The 27,966-nt window shown below is 36.9% G+C and overlaps 2 protein-coding genes across 2 annotated transcripts; both read right to left on the bottom strand.

Moving 5' to 3' along the window:
- Nucleotides 1-97: 97 nt before the first annotated feature.
- On the bottom strand, nt 98-11,149 carry sh2d1aa (SH2 domain containing 1A duplicate a). The gene is made up of 3 exons (XM_049476503.1): nt 10,855-11,149; nt 5,384-5,447; nt 98-445 (listed from the first exon to the last, which is right to left on the bottom strand). Exons 1-3 carry the CDS (start codon nt 10,989-10,991, stop codon nt 236-238), a joined length of 411 nt encoding a protein of 136 aa, XP_049332460.1. The 5' UTR covers nt 10,992-11,149; the 3' UTR covers nt 98-235.
- Nucleotides 11,150-16,459: 5,310 nt separating this feature from the next.
- On the bottom strand, nt 16,460-26,912 carry agtr2 (angiotensin II receptor, type 2). Its single transcript, XM_007257529.4, has 2 exons — nt 26,678-26,912; nt 16,460-19,495 (listed from the first exon to the last, which is right to left on the bottom strand). Exon 2 carries the CDS (start codon nt 19,440-19,442, stop codon nt 18,351-18,353), a length of 1,092 nt encoding a protein of 363 aa, XP_007257591.3. The 5' UTR covers nt 19,443-19,495; nt 26,678-26,912; the 3' UTR covers nt 16,460-18,350.
- Nucleotides 26,913-27,966: the final 1,054 nt, after the last annotated feature.

Raw genomic sequence — 27,966 nt, 5'->3', positions numbered from 1 at the left:
CTGCTAATAAAAAGCCTCACTGCAGCTTTGCACATATCAAATTAGTCTTAACACGTTTTTAATGATAATATGTGGCAAGAAAAACGGAACACTGACATGTTATATAAGGGTAGCCTTTATTTTTGGCCTTAAGAGACAGAAAGAATATCTTTATACACGTGAATAATGTGAGAAGGTGCAAGGCAATCATTGTACAAATATATGAATATAAATTTCCATGGTGAAGAGGAGGTGATTATTGTGAAGTGTTTATGTGTTTATGGGGTCTGGACTGGGGCTTCCAGTGCTTCTGCTGTAAGTGTGGCTGGTGATGGTGGTGGCTGTGGTGTGGGTCGATGTTAACCGGGTACAGAAGGGGCATGGCGATTCCTTGGTCTGGTTTCTGAAATGTCCTGATGAGGTTTGTGACATTCCGAAAGAGCCGCTCTTTCACCCCAGCTGCCGTCTGCGGAGAGGAGGATCATGGGTAAGTGGTAAAATGATCAACAAGGAGGTCAACAGGCCTAGGCTCAAAAAAAAAACTTCTATAATTACAGACTGTAGTCCTGTATCAGATTCTCTACACTGAAAATAAAGATACTTTCTAATTTGTTACATCCAAATGTATTCAACTTATATTTATGATTTAATTAGAATGTAATATTTTGATTTAAAATCAATCAGTATATTATTTAGCCCAAGTATCAAAAATGTCTTTAAAATAAAGAAAAAATATGATTTATAATTAATACCCTTTTTTTTGCACTATTTTTTAATCTGGAGAAATCTATTAATTTCTATTATAGCCATGCATAGTTTTAGCTTTGATTAAACTGATTAAACATTTTTATTTCTGTTAGTTAGTATTTTATAAACTTTCTGTAATTTTCTTTTCAGCCAAAAATAAAAAATAATAAACACAATATGACTTAATATTCTAATATTAAATAACAATTGAAGGAAAACTCAACTACAACTCAACTTGTTCCAACAGCCTATAACACTGCACACAGGCATTCAGCCATTATATAAAGCTGCAATCAGTAACTAAGAGAAGATACCCTAATGGGAACAACTTCACAATGATGGTGAGGGAGGTCACGCCCCCTTACGTGTGATAGTGGTGACGGGAACCAATGGGAAGAGTGTGAGACTGACTGACAGAAAAACTCCAGGAGGAGTGATCTGATGTGATCATGTCATAACCTCTGAAACGAAGTAAATTATTTATTTGAGATAAATGACTAATTTTAAGTTGTTTTAATAGGGAATGGATTTGCTTTCAGGCAAACTGAGAAAAACAGGTTTGAACCAGAAATCATAATTTTTCATTAGACCAACATTAAAATTCTCTTTAAAAATCTCTTTACATGGTTGTTACACTTTTTCAGCGTACATTGTGAACCCATAATTGTTTAAACTCAAATTAATTAAGTTTTTAGTTTTACATAAAATTGGATATATCTATACATTACTCAACTATTTTGAGTTAGTTGAATATTTGTGGGCACATAAACATTTAAACATAGACATATTTGAGGTATACCAACTTATAATAACTGAGTTTAGTCCGTTGCTATTGGCAGCTTCTTTTCCATTGGCTTCTGTCACAATCAATTTGCATACTGGGTGTGTCCAACAGTTTCTGATATTCACCATCAGTGTGTAGTGATTCACCCCAGGCTACCTTAGGTAAACTTGTAGCTCATTTATTATAATTAACTGTGTGGGTTGTCTATGTTGTAGGTTGGGAGAGCAAGCATCATTTTTGAGCTGCAGTAACTCTGTGTTGACTGTGCTTTCAATACTATACTATACGCACTATAAACTCATAATTAGTTTAAACTTGAACAAATTAAGTCTGTTTTTCTGTAGAATCCAAAGGAAAAGAAAAAAGAAATCAACATATTTTTTAATTTGGGACACAATATACTAAGTAGAATATTTTGGCACATTAATTGTTATAACCAAAAATGAAAAAGTTAAATCAACTTTCCATTTTGTTGTAATAACTTGATGTTTTAATTTATGCTAATTAAATTTTTTATTCCCCATTACTTAAACAATTTGGCTGCCTTAAAAAAGTTAAGTATACGCAACTTATCTTTTCTTACAGTATAACAAAAATAAGAATGTTAAATCAACTTCCCCTTTAGTTGTAATAACTTGATGTTATAAAGTTATACTAACTTAAGTTTTCATTCCCCATTACTTAACTTAACTTTTTAAGGCAACTGGTTTGCTCAATAGTTTTAAGTAAATTCAACTTATCTGGGCTTAAAGTGTACATGTTTTATTATCATCCTTTCATCTGTTCTTCAACAGTCAGGAGTGAGTCAGTGTGGTGAGGCAGGGGTTCTCACTACTGCAGTGATGGCACTGATAGGGGTGGTGTATGAGGTGATAAAGCAATAGATCATGAATCATAATTTCATTTGATCATTCTTGTTCACCTCGTGTTTCATATAAATTGCTGTGTTTTCTGTACCTCTGTAAAATGTAAATTGTCTGTAACTTATCACATAGTACACATCGGTCACTGCAGTGTAGTATGGCAAAAGCCATGTAGCTGCATTGTACTTTACAGTGAGTGTAGTTGTGTATTCTTTGTGTACTGAGGTCACAACACAAACCAGACAACACACCAGTCATATGACTACACAGAAACACAGCCTGTTTATTTTCACACGTTCTGAAACCAAGCAAGTATTAAAAATAACAGGCAGAGGGTTCACATGCTGAAGGTTCACAAGTAGTCTAAGCTTCAAGCTAACCCAATAAAACAATAATAAAATATATTAAAATATAATATAATAAAGTGATTAAATGGCTAGAGAGTGGAAGCACAAGGCTGATGTTTCTACACTGTAAAAAACAAAACTTAAAATTGTTCTCCTTAACATGATATTTAAGTCAGCTGAACAAGAATTATTGAATTGCACCACAAACTATAGGAAACTAGTTGCCTCAACTAACATTATTAGGTTTCTTGTTAAAAGTTAGATTAACTAAATCATTTGTGTTTGTAGTTGTAGTTTATCTCTAGTTGACTCTTAGGTTAAACTACTATTATGCAGGGGTTTCCACCTGATGTTGGTCACACTATTTGCATGTTGGCGTGTCCTCCCACCTCTCACTCACCATCAATGTGTAGTCATTCCCCACAGGCTGCTTCTCTTTGGAAATATATATGTTATGTAGTAGTGAACTTCCTGCCATCAGTGTTGAAGGCTATAAGAGCAAGTTAAAGTGTTTGTAGACTCTATGCTGTTTTTGGCTTGTTGGTCACATTTGCATTATTGCTTACATGACTACAACAGGACAGATATATAACAGTTATACATTCCCGATTGCTAACTTAAATTAATAAAATATATAGCGTAGTGCTCACTATATTAGTTTGATTAATGCAAAACCTCATTGACACATACCCTTTTTAATTACCCTAAAGGATAGTCAGCAGAACATTCAGGTCAACTTAGGCCAATTAAAACATATAGTAATTTTTTAAGCTAGTGTAATTTTAAGATTTTAAAACTGAAAAGAAAGTAATGATCTAAAAATAAATATTTCTATTTGGTACAACTGGTGGTGATTTTCTTTAAACCTTAAACGCTTGGTTGGCCTCAAAACTTAAGGTTGCCAGATAGTGGAAAATCAGGGTAGGTGTTTCTAATAAAGTGGGCAATTATGCAGGGTCTTTCACGCAATGTTGGTTACAGTATTTGCAAATTGGGTGTTTCCTCCCACCTCTCACTCACCATCAGTGTGTAGTCATTCCCCACAGACTGCCTCTGCTTGGGAACTGCATGTAACATAATACTTAACTGTCTGTCCTCAGTATTGAAAGCTCGAAGAGCAAGTTACAGTGTTTTATGTTGCTGTGTTCAACTGTATGCTGGCCAGTGATTACTTAGTAACGCGTTACTCTAATCTGACCCTTTTTTTCAATAATGAGTAATCTAACGCATTACTATTTCCAATCCAGTAATCAGATTAAAGTTACTTATCCAAGTCACTGTGCGTTACTCTCTCTCTCTCTCTCTCCACCTCACTCTCTCTCACACACACACACTGTCTCTCTCTCGCGCTCAACGTGTCTTTAATTTCCGCCTGTTCTCATTTTTCCGCCAGTTCTCGGGCTCCCTATCTCTTTATAAAGGCGTTTTTTCCCGGCCGCATCCCAATTCACTAGCCAGGGCAGTGGTCTACACAGATCTGATTGGCAGAGGAGAGCGTTTGAAGATTTTGTGCCGCAGAGCGCGTATACCGTAAAGACAAGAAAAGTTCTGACGCTTTAAATGAACACTGTCAGAATTAAATCCTTCTCAGTAGTTTATCGGTTTGGGTCCGGATTGGACACTGTCTGGGTCCAGACCCGGACCGCAGTCTGCATATATGTGATCCCTGGTCTAGACCATATACACGGTTCTGTTTTATAAAACCACTCCTTGCTGCCCTGCAGAGAACAACAGGTTCAATGTTAAGATTTACAGTGTTAAATATGTCAGGTCAAGAAAGACTTTCTTTATTTTTCTTTTTTATAAAAACAAGTATTTATGTTAAGTGAAATCAAGAAAGACCATATTTTATTTTTTCTAAAAAAATAATTTATGTTAAGTTAATTCAAGAGAAATGGTCTTTTATTTTTATTAAAAAACGTATTTTTTCAGGAAATAGTTCAACTTTAAATGTCTAGAGATACATTGTTGCTGTTAAAAATGCATTTTCCAGTAAAGGGAGTATTGGCAAAACTGGTTATAGTTTTGATGTTAAGGCGGCGCCGTGGCGGGAGGTGGTGTCTGCAGCTGCTGAAAGTAACTAATAAAGTAACTTGTAAAGTAACTTAGTTACTTTTAAAATCAAGTAATCCATAAAGTAGCTAAGTTACTTTTTAAAGGAGTAATCAGTAATCAGTAATCGGATTACTTTTTCAAAGTAACTATACCATCACTGATGCTGGCTATGTCCAGCTGGTCATATGACAACCAATAAGACAGATATACAGTAGTCTTAAGTTCCCAGCTGCCAACTTAAATTAACGAAGTATAATTTAGCACTCACTACATGAGTTAATTAATGTAAAATCTGTATTTATAAAACATTTTTTGTATTAATTCTAAAGTAAAGTCAGCTGGACTTTTAGGCCAATTAAAAACATTTAGTAAATGTATAAGTTGGTAACATTAAGTTTTTAAAACTGAAAAAATAAACTAAATATTTCTATTTAGTATAACTGGTGGATATTTTATTTCAAAACTTAAAAGTTTTTGTTGGCCTCAAAGCTTAAAGTTAAATCACATACAGTGAAAACTTAAGTTTTCTACACTTGTTTATTTTTACAACAGGTTAGGTGTTTCTAATAAAGTGGCAATTAGGTGGACACACAGGGTCTCTCTCTTACCTCTGTCTTCCATAAGTTGCCTTCTACTTGGAAAAGCCTGTAGGTGAACACACACTGGTCATACCTGTACAACAGAGAAATAAGATCGGATCAGTCTCAATTATCCCCATAGTCTGGTAGCCAAATCAGTGAAGGATTATTTATCAATAAAAAAACAGAGCATGCATCACATTGTAACAGTAGCGGCCACCATGATATTACAGTTATACACTGACATGTCAAATGTCATGTCCCATGACTTTTGCCATGTCCCAGGGAAGCTAAAGAAAGTTGCAGGGGCCTGCGGTATATCTGCACAGGGTCTCCTACATTACATGTGGACAATTCCATCACCACCACCACAGTAATGGTGATACCTTCTATAAAGTATTCCCAGTACACATGTCACACTGTGGATTAAGAACTGTTACAGTAAACGCCCACACAATTTTAGACAAGTGTAATGTCTAATCCAATAAACAAGCTGGTCAGGGTTACACTCACTCACAACTGACCCCTCACAACTTTATACAGGTGTGCTAATAGTCTACTCTACTAATTAGTGGGCTATAAGCTTTAATTATTTGTCAAATACACCGTAAACAAACAATAAGTAATTAGTCTGAACAAATTAACTCTGTTTTATGTCAAATTGAATATTTCCAAACATTACTCAGCTATTATAAATTAAGTGAAAATGTGTGGGCACATACACATTAAAAAGGAGATCTTTGAGTTGAATGAACTTAATAATAACTGAGTTTAGTCTGTTGCTATTGGCAGATTCTTTTCCATTGGCCTCTGGCACAAAATATTCGCATACTGGGTGTGTCTCCCAGTTTCTGTCATTCACGGTCAGTGTGTAGTGATTTCCCCTTTTGGATTACCTTTTGGTAGCGTTTAGATTATGTCTTGGAGCCCTGCTTGGTCTCTGTGTTTTAGGCTGTAAAAACAAGCATTATTTATTTTGTTGTTAACTCTGTATTGGTTGTATGCTTTTTACTGTTCATTCTACAGCATTTTCTTTTTGTGTTTAATTTTTTATGAGAATTTTAAACCTGTATTTTACTTAAATTACATCAAAGTAGAAACCCAAGTTAAATCTATTTTATCCTCTGCAGTATAACATTAAGAGTAGAATTATTATGCAAAGCAATTTATGTATCAAAACATAAAAATCAATCAAATTTACTTAAAATGTATCCACAATAAGTAAAAGTGTTTAGTCTGATTAGCTCAGTAGACATTACTGAAAAACCTTGAAGGCAACCGTTTTCAACTTATCCAGGTCTACTGTCTACATTAGCTTTGTAGCTCAAGTGTAAAACTAAAGTCAGAGTTACTCCAAGCGATGGCTGAGAATTATTCGATTTTTTCACCCTGAATCCAAGTGTAATCTAGTTGTGTACTGGTCACAACAATAGCCCATAAAAAACATGCTTGAAAATGAACTATGAGCAGTAGTTTTTCTTTATCTACCTGCCGTGTTGACGTTTCATACTGATGCAGTATGTGTTCACAAGGAAGGACTGGCAATCTTTGCACGCTGGAAAAGTCCAAAACAGTTATCCGCTATAATTTAGTCCAGAACAGCTATAATTTAGAGCACATGTGTTAAACACAAGGCCCGCGGGCCAAATGTGGCCCGCCATGTCCTTTTATGTGGCCCGCGAGAGCTTGTAAGATCTTAGTGTCTATAATAAATAAGTCAGAAGCGTTCTTTGACCAAAAAATACATTTCCCACAATGCTTGTCGATTGTATTACCCGCGAAGTTACGGCTTACTGCCACTACACGGCAGTGTAGTCATTGACGTGGAAACCCTGCCGGAGGGAAGGCGTAACTTTGCAGGTGGAATTGAGACATACAAATGTTTATCCCATAATGTCCAGAAAAAGAAAAGTTGATGCAGACGGACGGCTGTTTCAACAAAGATAATATAACTTGTATTTGATGTCATTTCTGTTCACTTGAATAGTTTGGTTCTTGATTGATGGAGTTTTTGAATTTCATTACATGACTTTTTAAAAGGATTTATGTTAATAGAGCAACAAGCAAAAAAAATTTCCATGCAACTGTAATGTTTGATTGAATAAATAATATATTGAGAGTTATTTAACATTAAGGAGCAGTTAAATTCATTTTATATTACATTTGGTTACATTTTATTACATTTATAAGTTACATCTGGCCCTTAGAGGACAGCCAATATGCCAATGTGGCCCTCGGCCAAAATGAGTTTGACACCCCTGATTTAGAGTCTAAGCAGTAGCAACAGCAGGGGGCGCTAAAAACAATAATTTGTCTGTTTGTCAAGTATAAATTCCATAGGCCTAAAAACCAACAAAGAAAAGTAAGTGAATTGTTAAAGCTAGCAGGTGCGTGTGCGCTGGGTCTTTGCTTCCGCGCAGCAGCGGAGACAATACGTTTTTAATTCTTGTCAGCTTTTGTAGCTGCACCGCTCTGGAGCCTTCACAGAAAATATGCATATTCTGAAAGAAAGCTGTTATATAGCTCTCTTTATAAAAACTACATCCTGCTATATTCGCAATTATGTGTGAATTCGTGAGATCTCGTGGGTCACACCACAAACGCAACTGGTGGGTGATGGCGAGCAGTTCTTAATTGCACCCTGCCCAAAATACCACAGCACTATTTAAATTGGAACGGAAATAGTAAGAAACAAACACTGTCTTCAATAATAGCCACAAAGACCGCTGGGCTTCCCACCTCCAACACCCACTGCAGTCTGTACAGAACATGTAGTTGTTCATACAAAAATCTGATAATAGAATTGAAGCTATTTAGTGTAAAGTTTCATTTTGATAAAGCTCTTAGTAGTTTGCAGTGCCTCATTGCGCAGTAGTGGTGTTCGATACCACCAATTTCTTTTCCGATTCGATACAGAGTAAAATTCAGGCTGGTATCGGCGATACCAATCCGATACTTTGTGCAAATACACCTTGTAAGTGTCTTGTAAATCTTAAAATAGTAAAAGTAGTGTATTTAAAATCATAGCTTCAGAAAAAATACAAAATATCCAAATTTATTTTAAACTTGGAAGTATAATTGGGGTTTTCTGCATTGAATGCTTAATCCTATTTAGATTCATATGCATGTAGTCTCTCCAAATAGCCTATGAACTTGCTGTTTTATAATATTGGGAGACTCAAATTTAAATTGCCGATAACATTTTTAGTTAAATAAATAAAGAAATATCACAATAATAGTCGACAATTTAAAAATGTTCATTTAACAGTTAAAGCAAATTATACCAAAAGTTCACCATGGCTGTTTTATCACAATTATATATTATATATTGCCTCAAATGACTGAAGTATCAAAAGTATCGATATTTTGATTTAAAAATCGATTTTAGAGCATAAAGATCTGGTATCAGAGGTATTGATATTTCAGTATCGGTCTGCGCATCAGACCGATACTGCCATTTGGGTTTGTAGTTTTGGAAATTGTGTTAAGTATTTTGATAGGACGAGCCTAATTTACAAAATTGTGTTTTAGCAATTGAAAAAAAACTGTAATTAAGCTTATGAACATTGTATTAACTCACCTCATTGTTTTACAAAAAAAAAAAGACACAAGTGACTCTACTGTGAGTTTTCCACTTGAATCTCATAGTGTTTTTAAAGCCTAAGCAAATGCCCTACTTATTAATCCCATTGAGCTGTATCAGAGGAGTGCTAGGTTTCTCAGTTATAAAGCCAGTAGTGAGGTTGGAATATGTGCTGTTATAAAAGTTTGAAAAGGGCAAATTTAATAAGGTGCAGTTTGGAAAAGAGCAAACTTGTCCTTTAAAATCTTAAACCCCCAGGCGTGTTAAATGCTCAGGCTTATGATTCAGTAGCTACAAGCGAAACAATGGAAAACGGCTGAGTCATAGAGCGAGGATTTAAGGCCCAGAACCACTGTAAGCTTTTGACCATCTGACAGGTTTAATCAGAGTTTGGGAGTAAAAGTAAAAGTGGCATTAAAACTTCCCATTTTCTGTTTCTTTTGTAAGAAGTGTTAGTCTTTTGACAAAATCACAGTTCCTTTTCCTGAAAACATTACTGTTGTGAAGAAAATGCTGTAGCATTACTTTTATTTACCAATGAACAGAGTGGTATGGAAAACTGTGACAATGATAAAGCAGTTTTATTTATATAGAGAGACTCAACACTCAACAACTCAACAAACACACACCAGAAAGAAGCAGCAGACAATTACACACTGCATACTTTTAACTGGAAAACTGCACTGTAAAAAGTGTATTTGAGTAGTAGTTAAAGTGATGCAATAGTAAAGCACTCTAAACTACACGTTGAGTTGAGGGGAACTCATTTGGAAGTGTAGTATTACAGAGTTTATTTCAAAGTGTTGAGGAGCGTGACTGAACTCTCTAAATGGCTTGTTCCCCAATCCTAGATTACCATCAGTGTGAGTTCTTGCCCACCAGGGCTCCTTTCATGGGGTATTTTGTATTATGTGATAAAGTGCTGGCAATGCACTAAGAACTGCAATGGGAATATACGCGCTCACAAACTTGTTGAGTATAAAATTGTTGTTGTATATCAGTAATGATGCTTTTTGTTGTCATTTTTTCTCCTGAATGTTCCAAAATGTTTTAAAATATTGCAATGTTTTTTATAACATTAGCTTCATAACATGTTTGCATTATTTGTTAACACTGTGAAGCAGTTTATGGTAAAATGAACTCCAGACGAGAGCTGTATTTTACTCTAGATTTTTTACTATATTTTAACTCCCACAACAATTCAGATTTAACTCCTGAACAGAGTAAAAAGGGAAACTCCCAGAAAAAGAGTTAATTTAACTCTGTTATAGAGTGTATTCAATACACTTAAAATGAGTTGATATTAACTCTCAGGGAGTTTATAGCAAAAAAAAAAAAAAACAGAATTTGCTGTGTACCAATATAAGCAATTTATTAAAGTTGTTCCAACAATTCTCCACCATACCACCCAATTATATTAAATGTGCACACAATTATGCTTACATAATGCCAACATGTAACCCAATTATATAAACTATGCATGTAATTATACACTGTAAAAAGTTTTGAGGCCAACACAACTGTGCCAACTAGAAATCTTTAGTTCAGTAAATGTATTTTTCATGTGTATAAAAACTTTAAATATTAAATCTCACCATCTTAAGTTCTCTTAACTTAAATTCTGACAACTATATTTAGTATGGACTAAAAATATTAAGTTGTGTCTACAACAGTTTTTACATTAATCTATAGTTTACAGAGCAATTGAATATTTTTGTTCAGATGACTTTAAAAAATCACATTAAGAAGAACAATTTTAAGTTTTTGTTTTTTTACAGTGTGTAAAGAGTGTGTAAAACAGCAAATATCATTATAATAGTATGTTACACTATAAACAGAATGCTCTAAAATGTGTAGCACAGCAATATGTTATGTGTATTAATGCATTAATGCAGCACTGAACTGTAGTTATACTCACAGCACACAGATGCAGTAAGTGTCCGGCACACTCTCGCTGTCTCTGATGAGGAAACTGCCATCCTGTCCAGCCATGGCCAGCAGCTCTTCTGCTCTGTTCTTACTTATAGATCCGTGATACATCTGTAATTCTTCCATTTTTACCAACCAATCAGCTAAAAACCCTCAAATTCTGACACCACTCTGTGTTTGCTACCATGTCCACCCATAAACACTCACACACACAATCAAACACTGCTCCTAAATATCTTATATATACATATATATAGCCATACAACAGTGCAAAAGATGCCCCCCCCCCCCCCATTCTCACCCACACACACACCAACCCACACACACACACACACACACACACACACACAGACACACAGACAAGATGACTCAACGTGGAAACAGGAAATGCTTCACATCCTCATTAAAATCAACTACCCAGTCTTAGGGGTGTAAGATTAAGCAGCCTGCACACACTTATCAAGCATCCACACTGCAACTAAATAGATGCAGTCTAAAACAGAGTACTCTTAAATAGGATATAATATAATCATCATTTTTTTTTAAATAAAAATGTTATGGTATTACTATTTTATACAAAATCAGGTTCTCTATATGTTACTGTTCATTACAGAATAGACAAACATTCACAGATTATTTTGTTTCTAATGTATGATTAAAACCATCATTCTTAATAAACCATTAACATGTATTTTGCTGCAGTAATATTTAGTGTACTGTTTTGTCATATTTTCATAACAAATATATACAGCTCTGGAAAAAAAAATAAGCGACCACCTAAAAATGATGAGTTTCTTTGATTTTACCAAATTGAAAACCTCTGGAATATAATCAAGAGGAAGACGGATGATCACAGGCCATCAAACCAAACTGAACTGCTTAAATTTTTGCACCAGGAGTGGCATAAAGTTATCCAAAAGCAGTGTGTAAGACTGGTGGAGAAGCATGAAAAGTGTGATTAAAAACCAATCAAATATTGATTTCTGAACTTTTATTTGGGATTTGGGAGAAATGTTGTATGTAGTTTATATAATAAAACAACAATGATCATTTTACTTAAACATAAACCTACAAATAGCAGAAAAACTGATTCAGAAACTTAAGTGGTCTGTTAATTTTTCTAGAGCTGTATATTATTATAATATTTCAGGGATATATCATTCACCCCTACCCTTGTGTAGGGACCAATGTGTAACTAATTTTCAGTAGTAAATGATAAAATGATCAGGATGTATCATCAGATATTAAGGTTGAGTGAAAGCACTGGCAGCTCTTGTCAGCACGGCTTCAGCAGTACGTTTCTATTTTAAGTGTGAAGTCCGTCCCAGAGTTTGTGTCAGCACTAACTCCACCCCCGAGGTTGCCAGTACATAACACTACTCTACAGCGATTGGCGCTGCATAGGGTGACCAGATTTGGGTTTCTGGAAAGGAGGAGAGAAAGAAGGGTTATTGAATTCATGTCTAATATGTATTTTCTGAATGTCTCTGATATAACAGCTCAATTCTAATTGTTCAGGTTAAAGGTGCTTCCTCCTTTAAACAGCTAACATCCATTTCACACTGTTTTACTCTTATTCAGTGTGGGCATACCTTTTGCTAATGTTACTTTTATATTTTTTACACTTCCCGGACGATTTAGAATTTTTTTTAGTTCTCAAATGATGAGACATGTCTCGGAAAAAGAGGACGTCTGGTAACCCTAGCACTGCAACAAAGGAGCTAAAGCTCCTTCCTCCTTCTGTTAAACCTCAGCTACTACATAGCTTAAAAAAGCCTTAGCATGTCTCAAAAAAGCTCAGTGACCAAATAAGGGATATAACAAGAGTGAATATTGGCAGTGAGTTTGAAAGTTGGAGACTTAGAGCTCAAAAAGACGATAAGACTGACCCAGAGCTGCTACTTTTCTCCTGAACAGGTAAGCTAACTGGCTAGCTAATTCAGTCAGGTACTTTATCACCACCACCAGGTTAGCTTACCAGGAACTAGAGCTGTCTCTCACGCGGGGCACAGCCCGCTGACCACGGCGATCTCTCACGCGGGGCACAGCTCCCTTGTGTAAATATGGGTTATAGAACAGTTTGAATTGCTGTATTTCTCCTCTCGCTTGTACTCTAAGTTCTCTGCCTCTCCAATAGACCACTGAAGTCGTGCGTCATTCTGTAGTCCTCGTATGGCTTCCGTGTCTAAGTGTTTTTTTCCCTATGAGTAAAATGTGTAGGGTTTTTAAAAACCCGCCTCTATCACATTCTGTGGTAAATAAATCTGTTTAGACCTCTGTACGTTTTATTCTGTGTACATTTTACTCCTGAAAAACACTGGGTCCTCTGAATTACGGTAAATTACGAATTACGAATAAACCTGTTTAGAAGCCAAAGATCTCTCTCATCAGGAGGAACACTATCCAAAAACAGCCTATTTTGCATAGGGCAATGGATGACACATGTTTACGTCCTCTTGCTGTAAGACCCAGTGTTCAGTTACATACTGAATTTTAGAGTTTAGCAGCAGTCTATCATTTTGGCAATGAGTTTATTAGTTTTAAATCATACGTTGTGTAAATAACCCACAAATAACTGTTAAACACATGGGCGAGTATACTCTGTAAGGTCCAGTATTATATGTTTAGAGGCATTTAATGCCCATTTCATCATACCCATTTTTTACTCAGATGTCTGCTGTCTAAAACTATACATTTAAGAAGAAAACCCTTTAAACATGGACTGTTGTGCTGCAGTTCATGAATGTGCCCATTAGAGGTCAGCGTGTTCCCATAATCAGTGATTAACAGAAACATCCCAATACAAGCTGTTGAGTTTGTGCCGGTTTATCAGAAGCACACGCACACGCACACACACACGCAAGCACGCACACACACAGCTCTGGAAAAATATAAGAAACCACTTAAAATGCTAAGATTCTTTGATTTTACCAAATTGAAAACTTCTGGAATATAATCAAGAGGACGATGGATGATCACCAGCCCATCCTAAATGTTTAAGATGTAAACACAATCATTTAGAGTCAGAATTGTTCACAGTGTCTAAAGTCCTATCTGGACGGGATTCTCAGGGGGAGGTCTCTGAAAAATAGTTCACACTTCTACTCAGTAATAAAACTCTTTCATCCGAACTGCAATTAAAAAAACAGGAGGACCAGTGAGTTTTTTGGCTTTCTCGGTCATGTGACTTCACGTTCAGTAGCTCCTCCATTTCCACTCTCTGTCATGTTTACGGGGATCTCCCTGGAAACGTGCGTCCAGAGTGTTATTACAGTGTGTGGCAGTGGACAAATAGCTATTTTATTTAAATGCGTGGAGACGAAACTCACACATGTGGATCCGGACAGGACTAAAATAACCGGAGGACCATGGAGTTCAGCAAAAACAGTAGATAATTAAGTCTGTAATTTTTTCAGAGGACGCCTGAGAAAAACACATACATAGTCATTCCGGATGGGAATAAAATCACAGAGGACCCCCCCATAAAAGAGAAAATTACCCCAGGGCCCCCTTAGAAACTAATTCTGTCTGGACAAGGCTTAAGATTCCTCACAGAATGTTTTTATACCACTTAAGAATACACTGCCTGATTACTGTTTTACGAGAACTGTTTGGCCCTAAAACTTTTTTTTTTTTTTATCTAGGGCACTGTTCCGTTACAATATACTCCCCAACGAAAATATTTATGCTATTTTAATAGTTTTGCTACAAAAATAGGTTCATTTCCAACATAAATATTCCATATAAAACCCAGAAGAGGGCGTGTAGGTTTACTGCTGGTTTAATATAGCAAATAAAATGACTGTATTTGTGTTGTAGTCAAGAATACCTCGGTTTATCACCACCGCTGTCTGTAAAATATTTAACATTTTACATCAAAACAACTGAATGATTGTTTATTTCTTGACGGTGACCTATTATACCTCTTTTTACAGAAGGTAGAAGATGTCTATGGGCTATACAAAATTTGTTCATGAAGTTATTTTCACAAAACCACTCTTACATGAAGAGATCTTACCAGTTCTATTCCTGCAAGTTTCAGTCCCTCTCAGAATGAGCCATGTAAGAGCTTTGTCACTTTTATGAAAATAAGCTGTTGCTGTCCACACCATGTATACACTAAGCATTTACCACACGTGTTAGCATGTACTAAATGGCAAAACAAAAACAAACTAGTTATTGCTTAACTGCAATAGAAACACAAAACTCATTATTTGAAAGGCCCTTATCTGCTGACTTTCCAGGGACAAGAGGTGCAGATCCCTCCACCAGACGAAGTCTGAAGGCTAATGATGCTGTATACTGTCTGAGGTTCTTAACCAGCAGACCGAAACGGCATTTTTTCAACTGATCTAGTGGGTCGGGCCCTGGTTGGGGTCGACAGGTGATTTTTTTTATTCACACTTGTGAGACCCTAATAGAAATACAAAAGCACTGTAGTTTCCCAGCCCAGATGGAAAATATGGGCAAAAGAAATATAGCAATTAAATTAGATATTTAAAAAAAAAATGGGAATTATTACGTTAATAAAAACAACTTAAGATGAAGTTTGTGATATTTCTGAATCTATCTTTAATCACTTAATCACAATAGTAAAATACAATATCAATAATAATACATGCTACATTGTTTTGTCATAGTAAAATAGCTTAGCTGCAGTGACTTACTGGCACATACAATATACAGTGTAAACAACTGGAACACAGGAAGTTATAGGTACACTCTTAAAAATGGGGTTATTCAATGGTTCTTAAGTAAAAAAGAAACATGTGTTCTATATAGTATCTGCGATACTTAAAACATTTCTTTTAAGTTAATTTTTTTTTTTTTGGTCTGAAAATGTATAAAAATGAAATGTTGAAGGCAGTGCACACGGGCGGTGTCCTGAAATCACTCGGCAATGCCATGCTGTTATTTATTTTACTATACAGCCTTAAAAATGACTGCGAGTCAGCCAAGTAAAACAAGCACAAACACAACTCAAACTGTTCTGTGCCTGAGACTGCTATGTTCAACTATGTTAAACAGTTCTTTATCTACACTGACTGTGTGTGTGTGTGTGTGTGTGTGTGTGTGTGTGTGTGTGTGTGTGTGTGTGTGTGTGTGTGTTTGTGTGTGTATTAGTTCAGTTCAGTGATGTAATGCATTCTGTGCAAATTTTTACATTACTAACATTCTCTCCAGATTAGCAACTAAACACCCATGAAATCTGAATGACCATAAGCTCAGCTCTCTCTGGCCAGACTGTTTTTCCCAAACTAAGTTTCCCTCTCAGCTGCTTGTCTGTTGGTCGTGGGTTAAATATGATTGAAGCTCATATCATGGAAAACCGAATTGTTGTCAATCCCAGCCAACATGCTCTCATGGGCCATACATGGGTGGAACGTGGGCTGGGTGGGTTCCGTGTGGGCATAGTTGGGCTTCTCCAACAGGCCTCATCATTACAGCCATCCCTGATTTTACATCTGTTTCTTTTAGGCCCCATGTAGAGTGTTTAACTCAGATATTAACATTACATTAAATATTAATATAATTAACCCCTCCTAGTCTTACGGCTGACCTTAATATGTGTGGCCAATGTAAAACCCATAATCAAAACTTTCAAAACTTTTTAATTCGGTTACCTTTACCACTGTTTTTGTGATATTACAATAAAATACAATCAAATTTACATGCATCAGCCAACGGCAGTTAATGCTAGAAATTTTATTATAAAGATTATTTTGAGTTTGAACTGCTTTTTTAAATGGCATCCAATAACACAGAGCGGCCAATCAGAGCAGAGCTTACAGTGGTGCTTGAAAGTTTGTGAACCCTTTAGAATTTAGTTAATATTTCTACATGAAAATGACCTAAAACATCATCAGATCACCTTCAAAGAAACATTGACACATCTAACATTCACACATCACAAGTATGCCACTCACAAATATGTAATACTTAATTATTTTCCTCAATAAATAAATGACCAAGTCTATAATATTTCTTTGTATTTGTTTAACTGGTATCTCTTTATCTATTGTTAGGACTTGTGTGTGAAACTCTGATGATTTTTAGGTCATATTTATGCAGAAATTATAGATAGAAAGTTCTAAAGGGTTTACAAACTTTCAACCACCATTGTATTTGTGCAAACATCAGCCGCAAATAACGGCACATTCAAAAACAAGCCTGTTGAAACATGGTGATGGTAATACTTGCACTTCATGAACTGAATGAATTTAGTTCACAACAGGGTCTCAGGGTGAATTATAACAAGAAAAATATAGACATTGGCCCCTTAGATTAAGATTCCGTAGTAAGTGTAATAGTGAATGCCAGTTGTTCTTATGTGCACAACTCATGAATTTTAAACAATGTACATCATGTGCTATTACAAGGCACTGGGAGGTACTTTATATGTGCATTAAAGGTGATATGTGAATGACTGGCAGATATGTCTCTCTTGTCCCAGTAAAGTTGCACACACTTGCAGTTTGGCCTCTGTACCACTAGAGCTCACTGTTCTGATGCTTTAAATTTTCTCTGCAGGGGTTGGACAATGAAACTGAAAGACCAGTACATGGCTAAATTGGAGCAGCCTGGTGGCCAATCTTCATTAATTGCACATTGCACCAGTAAGAGCAGAGTGTGAAGGTTTAGCAGCACAGTTCTGCTCAAAATATTGCAATGCACAAAACATTATGGGCGACATACCAGAGTTCAAAAGAGGACAAATTGTTGGTGCACGTCTTGCTGGCGCATCTGTGACCAAGACAGCAAGTCTTTGTGATGTATCGAGAGCCACGGTATCCAGGTTAATGTCAGCATACCACCAAGAAGGACAAACCACATCCAACAGGATTAACTGTGGACGCTGTAGGAGGAAGCTGTCTGAAAGGGATGTTCGGGTGCTAACCTGGATTATATCCAAAAAATATAAAACCACGGCTGCTCAAATCACGACAGAATTCAAGGTGCACCTCAACTCTCCTGTTTCCACCAGAACTGTCCGTCAGGACAATAAATTATTGTGGCCTAAAACCAGGTGTTTCAGTTTCATTGTCCAACCCCTGTATATAGTCTTTAATATCACTGATTTAGTTTGAAAGGAGCTGAGGCGTGTGCTGATGGTGTCCTGCCATTGTATAAGCCTTTGATTTTTCCTCATAGAGTTGTAGAGTCCTCATAGAGTCCACAAAGTTGCTTCCACAGGTTGTTGCCAGTTAAGCAGAAGAATCGGAGAAGTGAAGACAGGAAGCACAGAATGCAAAGTTCATTACTTCATGCAGTAGTTTGAGGGAAATGTATCATTTTGAAATGCATCCCTAGAGTCTCTGAGGGTTCATATAGCAACTTTGCTTTGGTTACTGAAGTAGCATAACAGTGCTTTAAATGTCATCTGGCCAAGGTACCTTTCAGATCTGAGTCAAATGAGGGTTTACATCAATAAAATATTTGTGTTTGTGTGAATGATTGGCAGATCTGCCTCTTGTCCCAGTAAAGTTAGGGGGCACCATTCTGAGACAAGTTCTCTATAGTTCCAGAGTCTTTGACATCACTGAGTTTGCGTGAGAAAGAGCTGAGGCGTGTGCTGATGGAGTCTCGCTTTTGCGAGAGCCTGGGTGCTTTCTCATCGTAGAGTCGACAGAGCTGCTCTCTGAAGTGATTCCCTACGAAGCAGTAGAGGAAGGGGTTGATGGCCGAGTTGGAAAAGCCCAAACAGAGCGAGATGGGCAACAATGCTCCCACCGCCAGGTCTGTTCTGCAGCTAAAGTTCACCCCCAGGTCTCTCAGAGCCCCCAGGAAGGTCAACACATGGAAGGTGCACCAACACAAGAAGAAGGCCAAGACCACGGCGATGACCAATCGCAAAACACGGTCTATCCTGTTCTGAGCCTGCTCAAGGTGGTCGGGTGTGGTCAGTAGGTGGCGGCCGATGCGGCTGTAGCAGGTGGCCATCACGACAAAGGGCATTAGGAACCCTAGTGTGTTCTTAGCTAGGGTTAGCATGGGGTGCCAAAGGCTGTTAGGATAGATCATGACGCAGGCCGTTACATTCAGTTGGCTCAATGGGTGTATGTCTCGGAATGCTAGTGTGGGGACAGTGGACAGGACAGCCACCAGCCAGATGACGACGCTAATGGTCCGAGCGTGGCAGACACTCCGGGTGCTCAGTGGGTACACAATGGCACGGTAGCGGTCCACACTCATGCAAGTGATGAAAAAGACACTAGCATAGACATTTATCGTCAGCAAGGCACCGCAAAGCTTGCACGCCAGCCTCCCGAAGACCCAGTCGTAGCCCATGGAGTAGTACACGGCCCAGAAGGGCAGGCTGCTGAGGAACAGCAAGTCTGACGCTGCCAGGTTCACCAGATATGTGTTGGCCACAGTCCGCCGTGATGAACTCTGGCAGAACACGCAGATAACGAGCATGTTGCCAAAGAACCCCAGCAGGAATATGAAGGTGTAAAAAATAGGCACCAGTCTCCTCTGGTACTGGGAGACGGTGGGCGAAAGATAGTCGCATGAGTCATTTTGGACTTGATGCTGAAATGGGGCGTCGGTCACATTGAGGGAGGAGTCTGTGTCCATGGCAGCAGGTCAATCATGCAGCGGACTTCGCTGTGACAGGAATGCGAAAGGTCCTGCAATGAAAAAAAAAGAAAAATGAAATGTTTGTGATAAAATGTTTTTTATAGCACAGTCATCTATCATCTGCTTTAATCCTTCACATTCATCAGAAAACTGCTGTTAAAGACACGAAAACAAGGACTTGCGAAAGCTCTCAACAAGAGGCCCATAACAAGAACGAGCCCAAATCGCTGCCAGGATTTCTCGACTCGCCAAAATAGAAAAATAAACCCGGAGGAAAAGATTCCCACTGACAGAGTCTCCAGTGGATTGAGTCGCGTGTGAAAGGGTTCAGATTCCTTATGGAAAGAGTGTGTGTGTGTGTGTGTGTGCGTGTGTGTGTGTGTGTGTGTGTGTGAGTGAACACGATGTTTCGTTGCATGTTTACGCAAATGCTGAAAGCGTCACGTTCCTTTGCTGTAGAGTTTGTCCCACAGTGTTATGTAATAATGAACAACTGAAGCAGAGGATTATGAAGAAACACTAAAACATACACTATGATGGATGCTCTCTCTCTCTGTCTCTCTTTCTTTCTCTCTGTCTCTCTTTCACTGTCTCTCTCTCTTTGATCTCTTTCTTTCTCTGTATATCACTCTGTCACTCCACTCACTTTCTCTTTCTTTCTCTTTTATCTCTCTCTGTTTCTCTTTCTTTCTCTGTATATCACTCTGTCACTCCAATCACTTTCTCGTTTTCTCTTTTTCTCTCTAACTTTGTCTTTCTCTCTCACTCTCTTCTTCCCTGTTTATGTCTTGCTTAATTTGTCTCTATTTCATCTCCCTTTAACTCTCATTTTCCCTACATATTTTTTTTTTCTCTTTCTGTTTTCCTCAATATCATCCTCTATTAGTTTTTTTTTCTTCAAATTCTCAATCTCACTTTTATCTGTATTTTAAGTATGTTTTTCCTTCAGCATGTCCTCATATTTCTATTCATTCTATTTTATCCCTCTTCTTTTAATCAATAAAATGTATTTTATTTTATTTTTTTATTGACTTATCCCCAGTTTATCTATGCTGAGTATCCCATCCATTCAGCTGTTCAGCTGTACACCCCCATCACTAGTAAAGCCCCAACACCAGGAAGGTAAAGACTAGCATATGCCTCCTTTGATACTAAATTTTTTAATTTTTTTCCACTTTTACATTTTTAATTATACTCTCTTCTATTTTTCCTCTTTTTCTTTAATTATTATTCCTGCATTGTAATCCTCATCTCTTTCTCTTTTTATCTTCCTTTTCTATCCGGTTCTTTGTTGTTAGTCTTTATTCTCACTCCTCTCTATCGATCAGTCTGTCTGCTGCTGTTACTGTTTTGGGTGTAGAGAAGTGAGTAAGGGTTTGCAAGTGTGTGTGTGTGTGTGTGTGTGAAATGTGGGTAAAGAGCAGATGTGTTTAACAGCTCTCAGTAGGCCTGTCCTGCAGCTGGATTGTGTTAGTTTAGGTTGAGGGCACACAGAAGAATCTGATTGGCTTGTGGGACTTCCCTATGGGGGCTTTCTTTTATAGAATGCTTGAGAATCCCCCTATCCAAAAAAAGAAAGAAAAAAAAAACACTCTCTCCTATCCCTCCCCTCTTTTTTCAGGGGGCTACACAGGGGGCTCTGTAGGGACAGTTACACAATTTGCAAATCACAAAAGTATCCAGTACTGCTTTATAAAAGCAGAGGAAACTCAGCCCAACTGGAAGGGAGGCTTTTAGATGTTTTTCTGCAACAGAACTAAAATCTGCTGCTGCGTACAGACCATTAACATCAGTACACACTTTTGACAGAGTTTAACAGGATATTTATTACACAAACTGAATTTGGCAGCTTTATAAATGCATATTTAAAACTCTACATGTGTCTTTATGTGGACTCACATTTACATTATCACAACAAATCCATTTGTTTAATAGAAGGTACCTCAATATCAGGTACTGAATTATTTGTAGTGGAGACCCAATAATTTATAGTACAAACTGAAACATTTCTAGTCTATTGTGACTCGTTCACATTGTATAAATAAGTGGGTACTGAAATATTCATTAAAATATTGAAAAATGTAGTATTCATACTGGATACTGATCATTACATAGCAGACACTGTACAAATAATTATTAATGCTAAACAATTTACAGTCTTGTTTTCTCAATTATTTATTTATTAATCTAAGTTTGATTTTAGATTTAGATCAAATAAGCTTCCACTTATGCAGAATGAATTATGGCTGATTAGTAGTTTTCATCCAGGTAGTTTATTGTGATGTGAAAGTAAGATTTTGTCATGTCCAGCATTAGACAGGCTAATGTTATATTTCAGTGTAATTGATCATCACAGTAATTAAACAGACTGATTAATGGACCATTTAGACAGTCACAAAGGGAATATATTTAGCCACTTAAAATAAAACGAAATAAATTATTTTTAATGCATAATGATGATGCATTCACTTAGTAAATTATGACACATTGTTCTCCCCTACACAAAAATAGATGTAGTAGTAAAAAGTATCTTTATTGGTATCGGTATCAGCAGTACTGGCCCTGACCCTTAATTTACCATATAGTTAGTAAAATAACCCATGAAATCACTAATTAGATAAAAGTAGCTACTTACTGTATATTTAAGAAATGAGAATGTATCTGAAGGTCCGTTTACCCAATACACTAGAGGCACAGCTGCTCCATCATTACTGAAGCAGCTCAGGGAGTTCTCTCAGATGAAAAGTGATGGTGAGAAACTTCACATTTGAAAAGAAAGCAAGGCGTTCTTAAACTTTTGGGAGGCAGTGTGTGTTGACTAACGTTTCCTTGTAGGCCATTTATCTTGGTTAATCTTTTCACATCATTTATCCTCAGTCTCCATCTTTCAACAGCTCCAGATCCTGCGCCTGATTTCACAAACATTTAACTGCGCACCTGCACAATCCTCACTAATCTCCTATAAACAGCAGGATATTAAAGAATAGCCATTATGCCCATAATTTATCCATCGCTTCTTTAGCTCTGAGAGATTTTGGGCTGCTCTCCCAGACGCGCAGTCTTCAACTGAAAAATGAATTTTCAGTGGAAAATCCCCAGTGACTGCATAACATAATCAAGACTAGGATTAATCAGTGTCTTTAAAGCTTAAGTAATAAGTACATCCCATTTCTTCACTAGATGAGCAATGTTCCGGAGAAACCTTAAAACGTGTAAATTATTTTGCAAGTCGTTTTTTTATTAATATTTTCAACTTTAAAAAAATGATCCTCACATTGTGTAAGCATTTCATGATGAACAGAACAAACAATTATACTTAAATGATTATTATACTAAACTATTGTATCTTGATTTTGTGGATTCATAGATAGAGCTCAGCAAAAACGTAAATTTTCCCTCTTCGTTCATTAAATAAACCTTGTATGGTTAAACTGCCCCATTTGACTTTGACATGATGTCCTAATTACCCTTAATTTACCATATAGTTTGTAAAATAAGCCATAATATCTTAATATCAATATTTAGGTAAAAGTAGCTACTTATACTGAAGAAATGAGAATGGAATGGATTCGTTCTTGTCTCGGTCTCTGGGAGAGACATACCCGGAAATTGCTGTTGAGACCGGCTGAGTCTGACATGTCTGTGTGAGATACTGTTTATTATAAACTGAAACTAAGCCTTCAGTTATCAGAGTTAATAACAGCAATTTCTGATCAGGAGCGTCACCTGCGCTGGGCTTCCCAGGCTACAGCCAAGGATATAATGTTTGTAGCAAAGCCGCCAATTTTCTGTCACATTTACTTCATCCGCTTCTCAGTCAGTGCACTTCATACACAGTGGTGTAAAAAAGTATTTGTCCCCTTACAGATTTTTTTTTTAAATCACACCCTACACCCTGCACTGCCCCTCAAAGTGTACTTCCTGTGACACCAACAACATGCTGCGCTATAGGGCACATGCTTTTAAATAGGAAAGATTTTAGGACACAGCCATTCACACGTCATTATAACCTACAGCTTCCTGAACGCTGTAGCCCAAAAAAAAAAAAATGCAAAAAATTGTATAATAATTTACATTGAATGTAAAGTAAATAGCTTTTTTTCTTCTTTTATTTTTTTTATGAGGAAAAACATTATATGATGAAAAGCGATCTTGCGCTTGACTTGGACACAACTACTAAAAGTCTTGACTTAGACTTGGCTCTACACTAGTATATATTCTATACAGTATGTACCATCAAATTAGCAACATATAGAACCCATAACCCGTATGCACATCCTCTGGCCAATTTATTAAATACTTTAAATAATCTCTACCTTGTGCTTCCACTCACTGGCCACTTTATTAGAAACACTTGTAGCTACTGATGCACAGCTGATGTACAGTTTGTGTTAGCCATCCCAAGTTTTTCCCTAAAGCTAATGCCTTCATGTTAATGTTCCTGTGAAGCTGAGAAAGCTGTACCACCCAAACGATATGTGGTCAGAAACTGGTCAGTGATGAATGGGTTAAAGTGGGGGTTGATGATATAGGCTGCAGTCTACAGGCAAAGTGAAGCTACAGGGGAGGCATTTGTAGTAAAAAGACTGGGGAATGTATGTAAAGACTGCTAAGACCATCATTAATCATAGTCGTCCCAACACAGTTCATGCTCACATTAACTCAGCTGTGAGCGCTATATCAGGTTCTGAGCTATTCAGCATTCCAGTCCATATGTCACATCGCACGTGTTCCAAATCAGCCAGTTCCGGAATGTTATTCCTTGGAATGCCAGAGAAGGAGAATTTCTCCACAAAGGCCAATAAAATCACCCAGGCTGGATCACCTCAGATTACAGGTTGAAGTCCAAGCGCATCAAATTCAGCTCTGCAGAAGTGATGTTATGTCTGCGTGAGTTTAATAATGACTCTCTGAAGTGTACTGGAAGACATTGTACTCTCTCAAGGAGCCTTATTTGGAAAGATAGTTGGGTTGTTCCATAAAAAGAGCTATTTCGTTTCAATATTAGGTTTTAATATTTAAAAAAACTACGCTTTTATGTAATTGCTGCTGAATGTCCAAAATTAAACCTTGAAAGGAGAAGGGAAAAGTAATTATATGGGATAAAAAACATTTGGAATGAACTCTACCCAAACAAGGTAGAGTTTAAAAATTGTTTCTTCTATTGCATATTGGCAGTTTCCTCATTTCATTAAAACTCACCATCAAGGTATACTCATTATCCCTGGGCTTCCTTTCTTCTTTTATATTATTTATGTAATGGTTGACCTCTTGAGCACTAATAAAATGATGCCATTGGAAAAGGCGGCATCTGATAGTGCTTGAGTTGTTAAAAGTTAAAAGATTGATCTCAGAGGTGATCTGCTCCTAATGCACAGTATTAAATATAAGCAACTACTTTAAGCAATTATTCTGTACGAAACTGGAAACCCTGATGCCAATATTCTAATGTTTTTCTTTTATAAACGGTAAGAAACTAACATGAAATACAGCATAGAAACTGTAAAAACGATTTTACTGTAATATCACATTGTATCTTTATCTACTATGAGAAGGTAAGCTGCATTTTGGCCTCATCAGACCAAAGACATTTCTCATATTTGACCTTAGAGTTTCTCTCACTGTAGTCCAATAAAAACTTTTTTGTCACTCTTAAAATGCTGACTTTATGACTGGTGAGGAACACATTGTTGTTGTATTCTTCTTTTTCATCTCTGATGCTGAAGCTTTTAACTCCTGCAGAGCAGACATAGATGTCCCTGTGGCCTTTCTTACTAGTCTTCTTCGGGCGTGGTGTGGGTCTTCCCCACAGAGGTGTCTTTATAGTGCTATCAAACACATTCGCTCCACTCAGCTGATCTCCATTACACTAACTGTGAGCACTAATTGCCTGAACCTCTGTTTAATTAGATCAGGTGATTTTTTTCCCCAAAAATGCATTTAAAAGGTAAAGCTTTTCAAGGGGTTAAAGACTTTTTATAGGCAATGTAGTGTAAGATAGAAATGAGCAACAGCCTTTTTATTAATAAATATTATGTTTAATCAGCTTAACAGGCTGTGTTAAAGAATATCTAAAAATGCTAAAATGCTGAATGAACGCATTTGCATGAATACGTGTTGAGTCAAATTATATTTTTGATTCCATATATATTTTTTATTAAATTAATAAATAAATTAAACAAATGCAGCTTGCGTTTCAGCAGTTTCTGGAAACATGACATAGTTCTAGATCTAGATTTGTGTTAATATGAAAACCACAAATGCTCCATGGTGTTTGAACATATCAAATTAATGTTTACAAGAAGTACTGAATTAATAACTGGACTAAAATAGCACTAATGACAACCACTTTAACAATTATATCAGTAACACTTAAAAAGAGATGAATTAAAGACTCAAAATGTCCATAATAACTATATTCTTCACTGTATGAATAATTAAATTAGATTCATAACTTGATTCATAACTCTACTAATAACTAGTAGCTGTATTGATAACAGTATAAATGATTATTGCTGAATGTCAGTATAACTATTAAAAATGTATTAATGCCTCCATGAATAATTATTACAAATTACTGTATTAATGACTGTATCAGTAACGTGGAATTTTCAGTACTCATACCAATTTTAACTACTGCTTTAATACCTCAGTTCATCATTTATTATTTGTTGTATTAATTTCTATCCATAACAGTTTTGTACTCAATTGTGGTAATATTAGTATTAGTATTAGTATATCTATTTATTACTACTGAGTGCTGCAGTTATAAATGTATTACCGGTTAATGCAGGCTGTAGCAATAATGATATTAATAACTAGTGCAGATTGCAGACATCTTCCCGTCTGTATACCTTTGCTGTTCCATGGAAAACATGTATCTCTAAAACAGCCACTTTACAGGAGAGAGTCGATGTAATAAAAGTTTATTTGAGGTAATTTTGGAGAATTTCTATTGGTTAATGTATCAAGAATTTCTGACACAGTACAAGAAACATTTTTTGTTTTTTGTTTAAATAATGTAGATGTCTAAAATTCAACAAAAATAAAGATACTTCTTTATCATTGGACAGCAATTTACATTAATAAATAGCAAGTATAAAACATAAACAACTGAACTATAAACTTTATGGATGCATAACTATATTAATACACTTGAATAACTAGATATTGCACCATAAAACAGTAGAACCTGTCTACACAGTAAGAAAGGAGAGTGCAGTAAACTGTACCTTCACTGGCTGGTGAAGCTCTGAAGTTTGGGCTCAGATCTCCAGTTTGCTTGTTTTTGCTGACAAAACCCAGCTGCTTTTTTCCCAAAGCCGCGATTCCAAACAGTGGCCTGTCATCTTCACAAACGACAAACGAGGGATCCTCATGTACACGTTTTCTCCACACACACCAGCACACACACACACACTGCTGTTCTCCTTGCTGCGGTGAGTGACTGAGAGTGTGAGTGGGGGGACTGGCAGATGTAGAACTTCCTGTTTGCTTTTTATTACCACTGACATTCAGAGAGAGAGAGAGAGAGAGAGAGGGGGAGAAAAAGAGAGAGAGAGAGAGAGAGAGAGAGAGATCATATCATCATAGGCCTTAACTGGCCATCATTACTTATAACACAAAGAAGCATGAGCACACACACATTTTGTGACTGGGAGGAGATCCATATTTATTAAAATAGTGATTTTTGTATTACTCGAATAAGCAATAAGCAAGTCATTTTCACCTTACCTATTGTACCACACAAAGCCTATGTGTGTGTATGTGTGTGTTTGTGTGTGCGTGTTTCTGTGAAAGAGAGTGCATGCTTTACTCAGGACTTTCAAAGGATATCTGCAAGTGATGAGGCCCATGCTGGGTTTTCATTTCTGAACGGGTCTCGGGGGCATCTGGACAGAGGTCAGTACCTGTGTGTGTGTGTGTGTGTGTGCGTGAATTAGAGCCCTAGCTTGCATGAGTCACTGTGCTTCTCATGTTACCCCTGCATCACATTAGCTCTCTCTTATAGGTCAGACGCAGTGGCATCATAATGATCCTGTTAACGAGGCAATTAAGACAATTAGCAACATCTACACCACAGAGTGCCCAGATAAGTAGAATAAAACACTTTAAAATCAGTTTAGAGGAAAGTGAGACACTCTTATCTGTGTGTGCATGTGCGTGTGTGATGTCCAGACTATGCTAACAATCGTAAGATATCAGACTACAGTGATGGTGACAAAAGTCCTGGGACACTTTCATCGTTTCTTCAGAAATCGAGGCTATTAAAATGCTTTATCTAGCTTTTGTTGGAGTAACCATCGCTACTGTTCAGAAAAGGCTTTCGACTAGATTTTAAAGCATTGCAGTGAGGATTTGATTGAGTTCAGCAACATAAGCCCCCAGCTCTACCCAAATCATCCCGAAAGTATTGGATGAAGCACCATCATTCCAGAGAATACAGTAATACAGTTCAATGCTGGGGGGCTTTATGTCCCTTTATCCTTAGCCTTAGGTAAGGAGCCAGTAGTTTTGTGTC

The sequence above is a fragment of the Astyanax mexicanus genome, chromosome 1 (assembly GCF_023375975.1).
Source record: "Astyanax mexicanus isolate ESR-SI-001 chromosome 1, AstMex3_surface, whole genome shotgun sequence".
In the NCBI taxonomy this organism is placed as follows: domain Eukaryota; kingdom Metazoa; phylum Chordata; class Actinopteri; order Characiformes; family Acestrorhamphidae; genus Astyanax; species Astyanax mexicanus.
The sequence above is the reverse complement of the archived record's forward strand: the minus strand, read 5'-3'. Positions and strand labels throughout refer to the sequence as shown.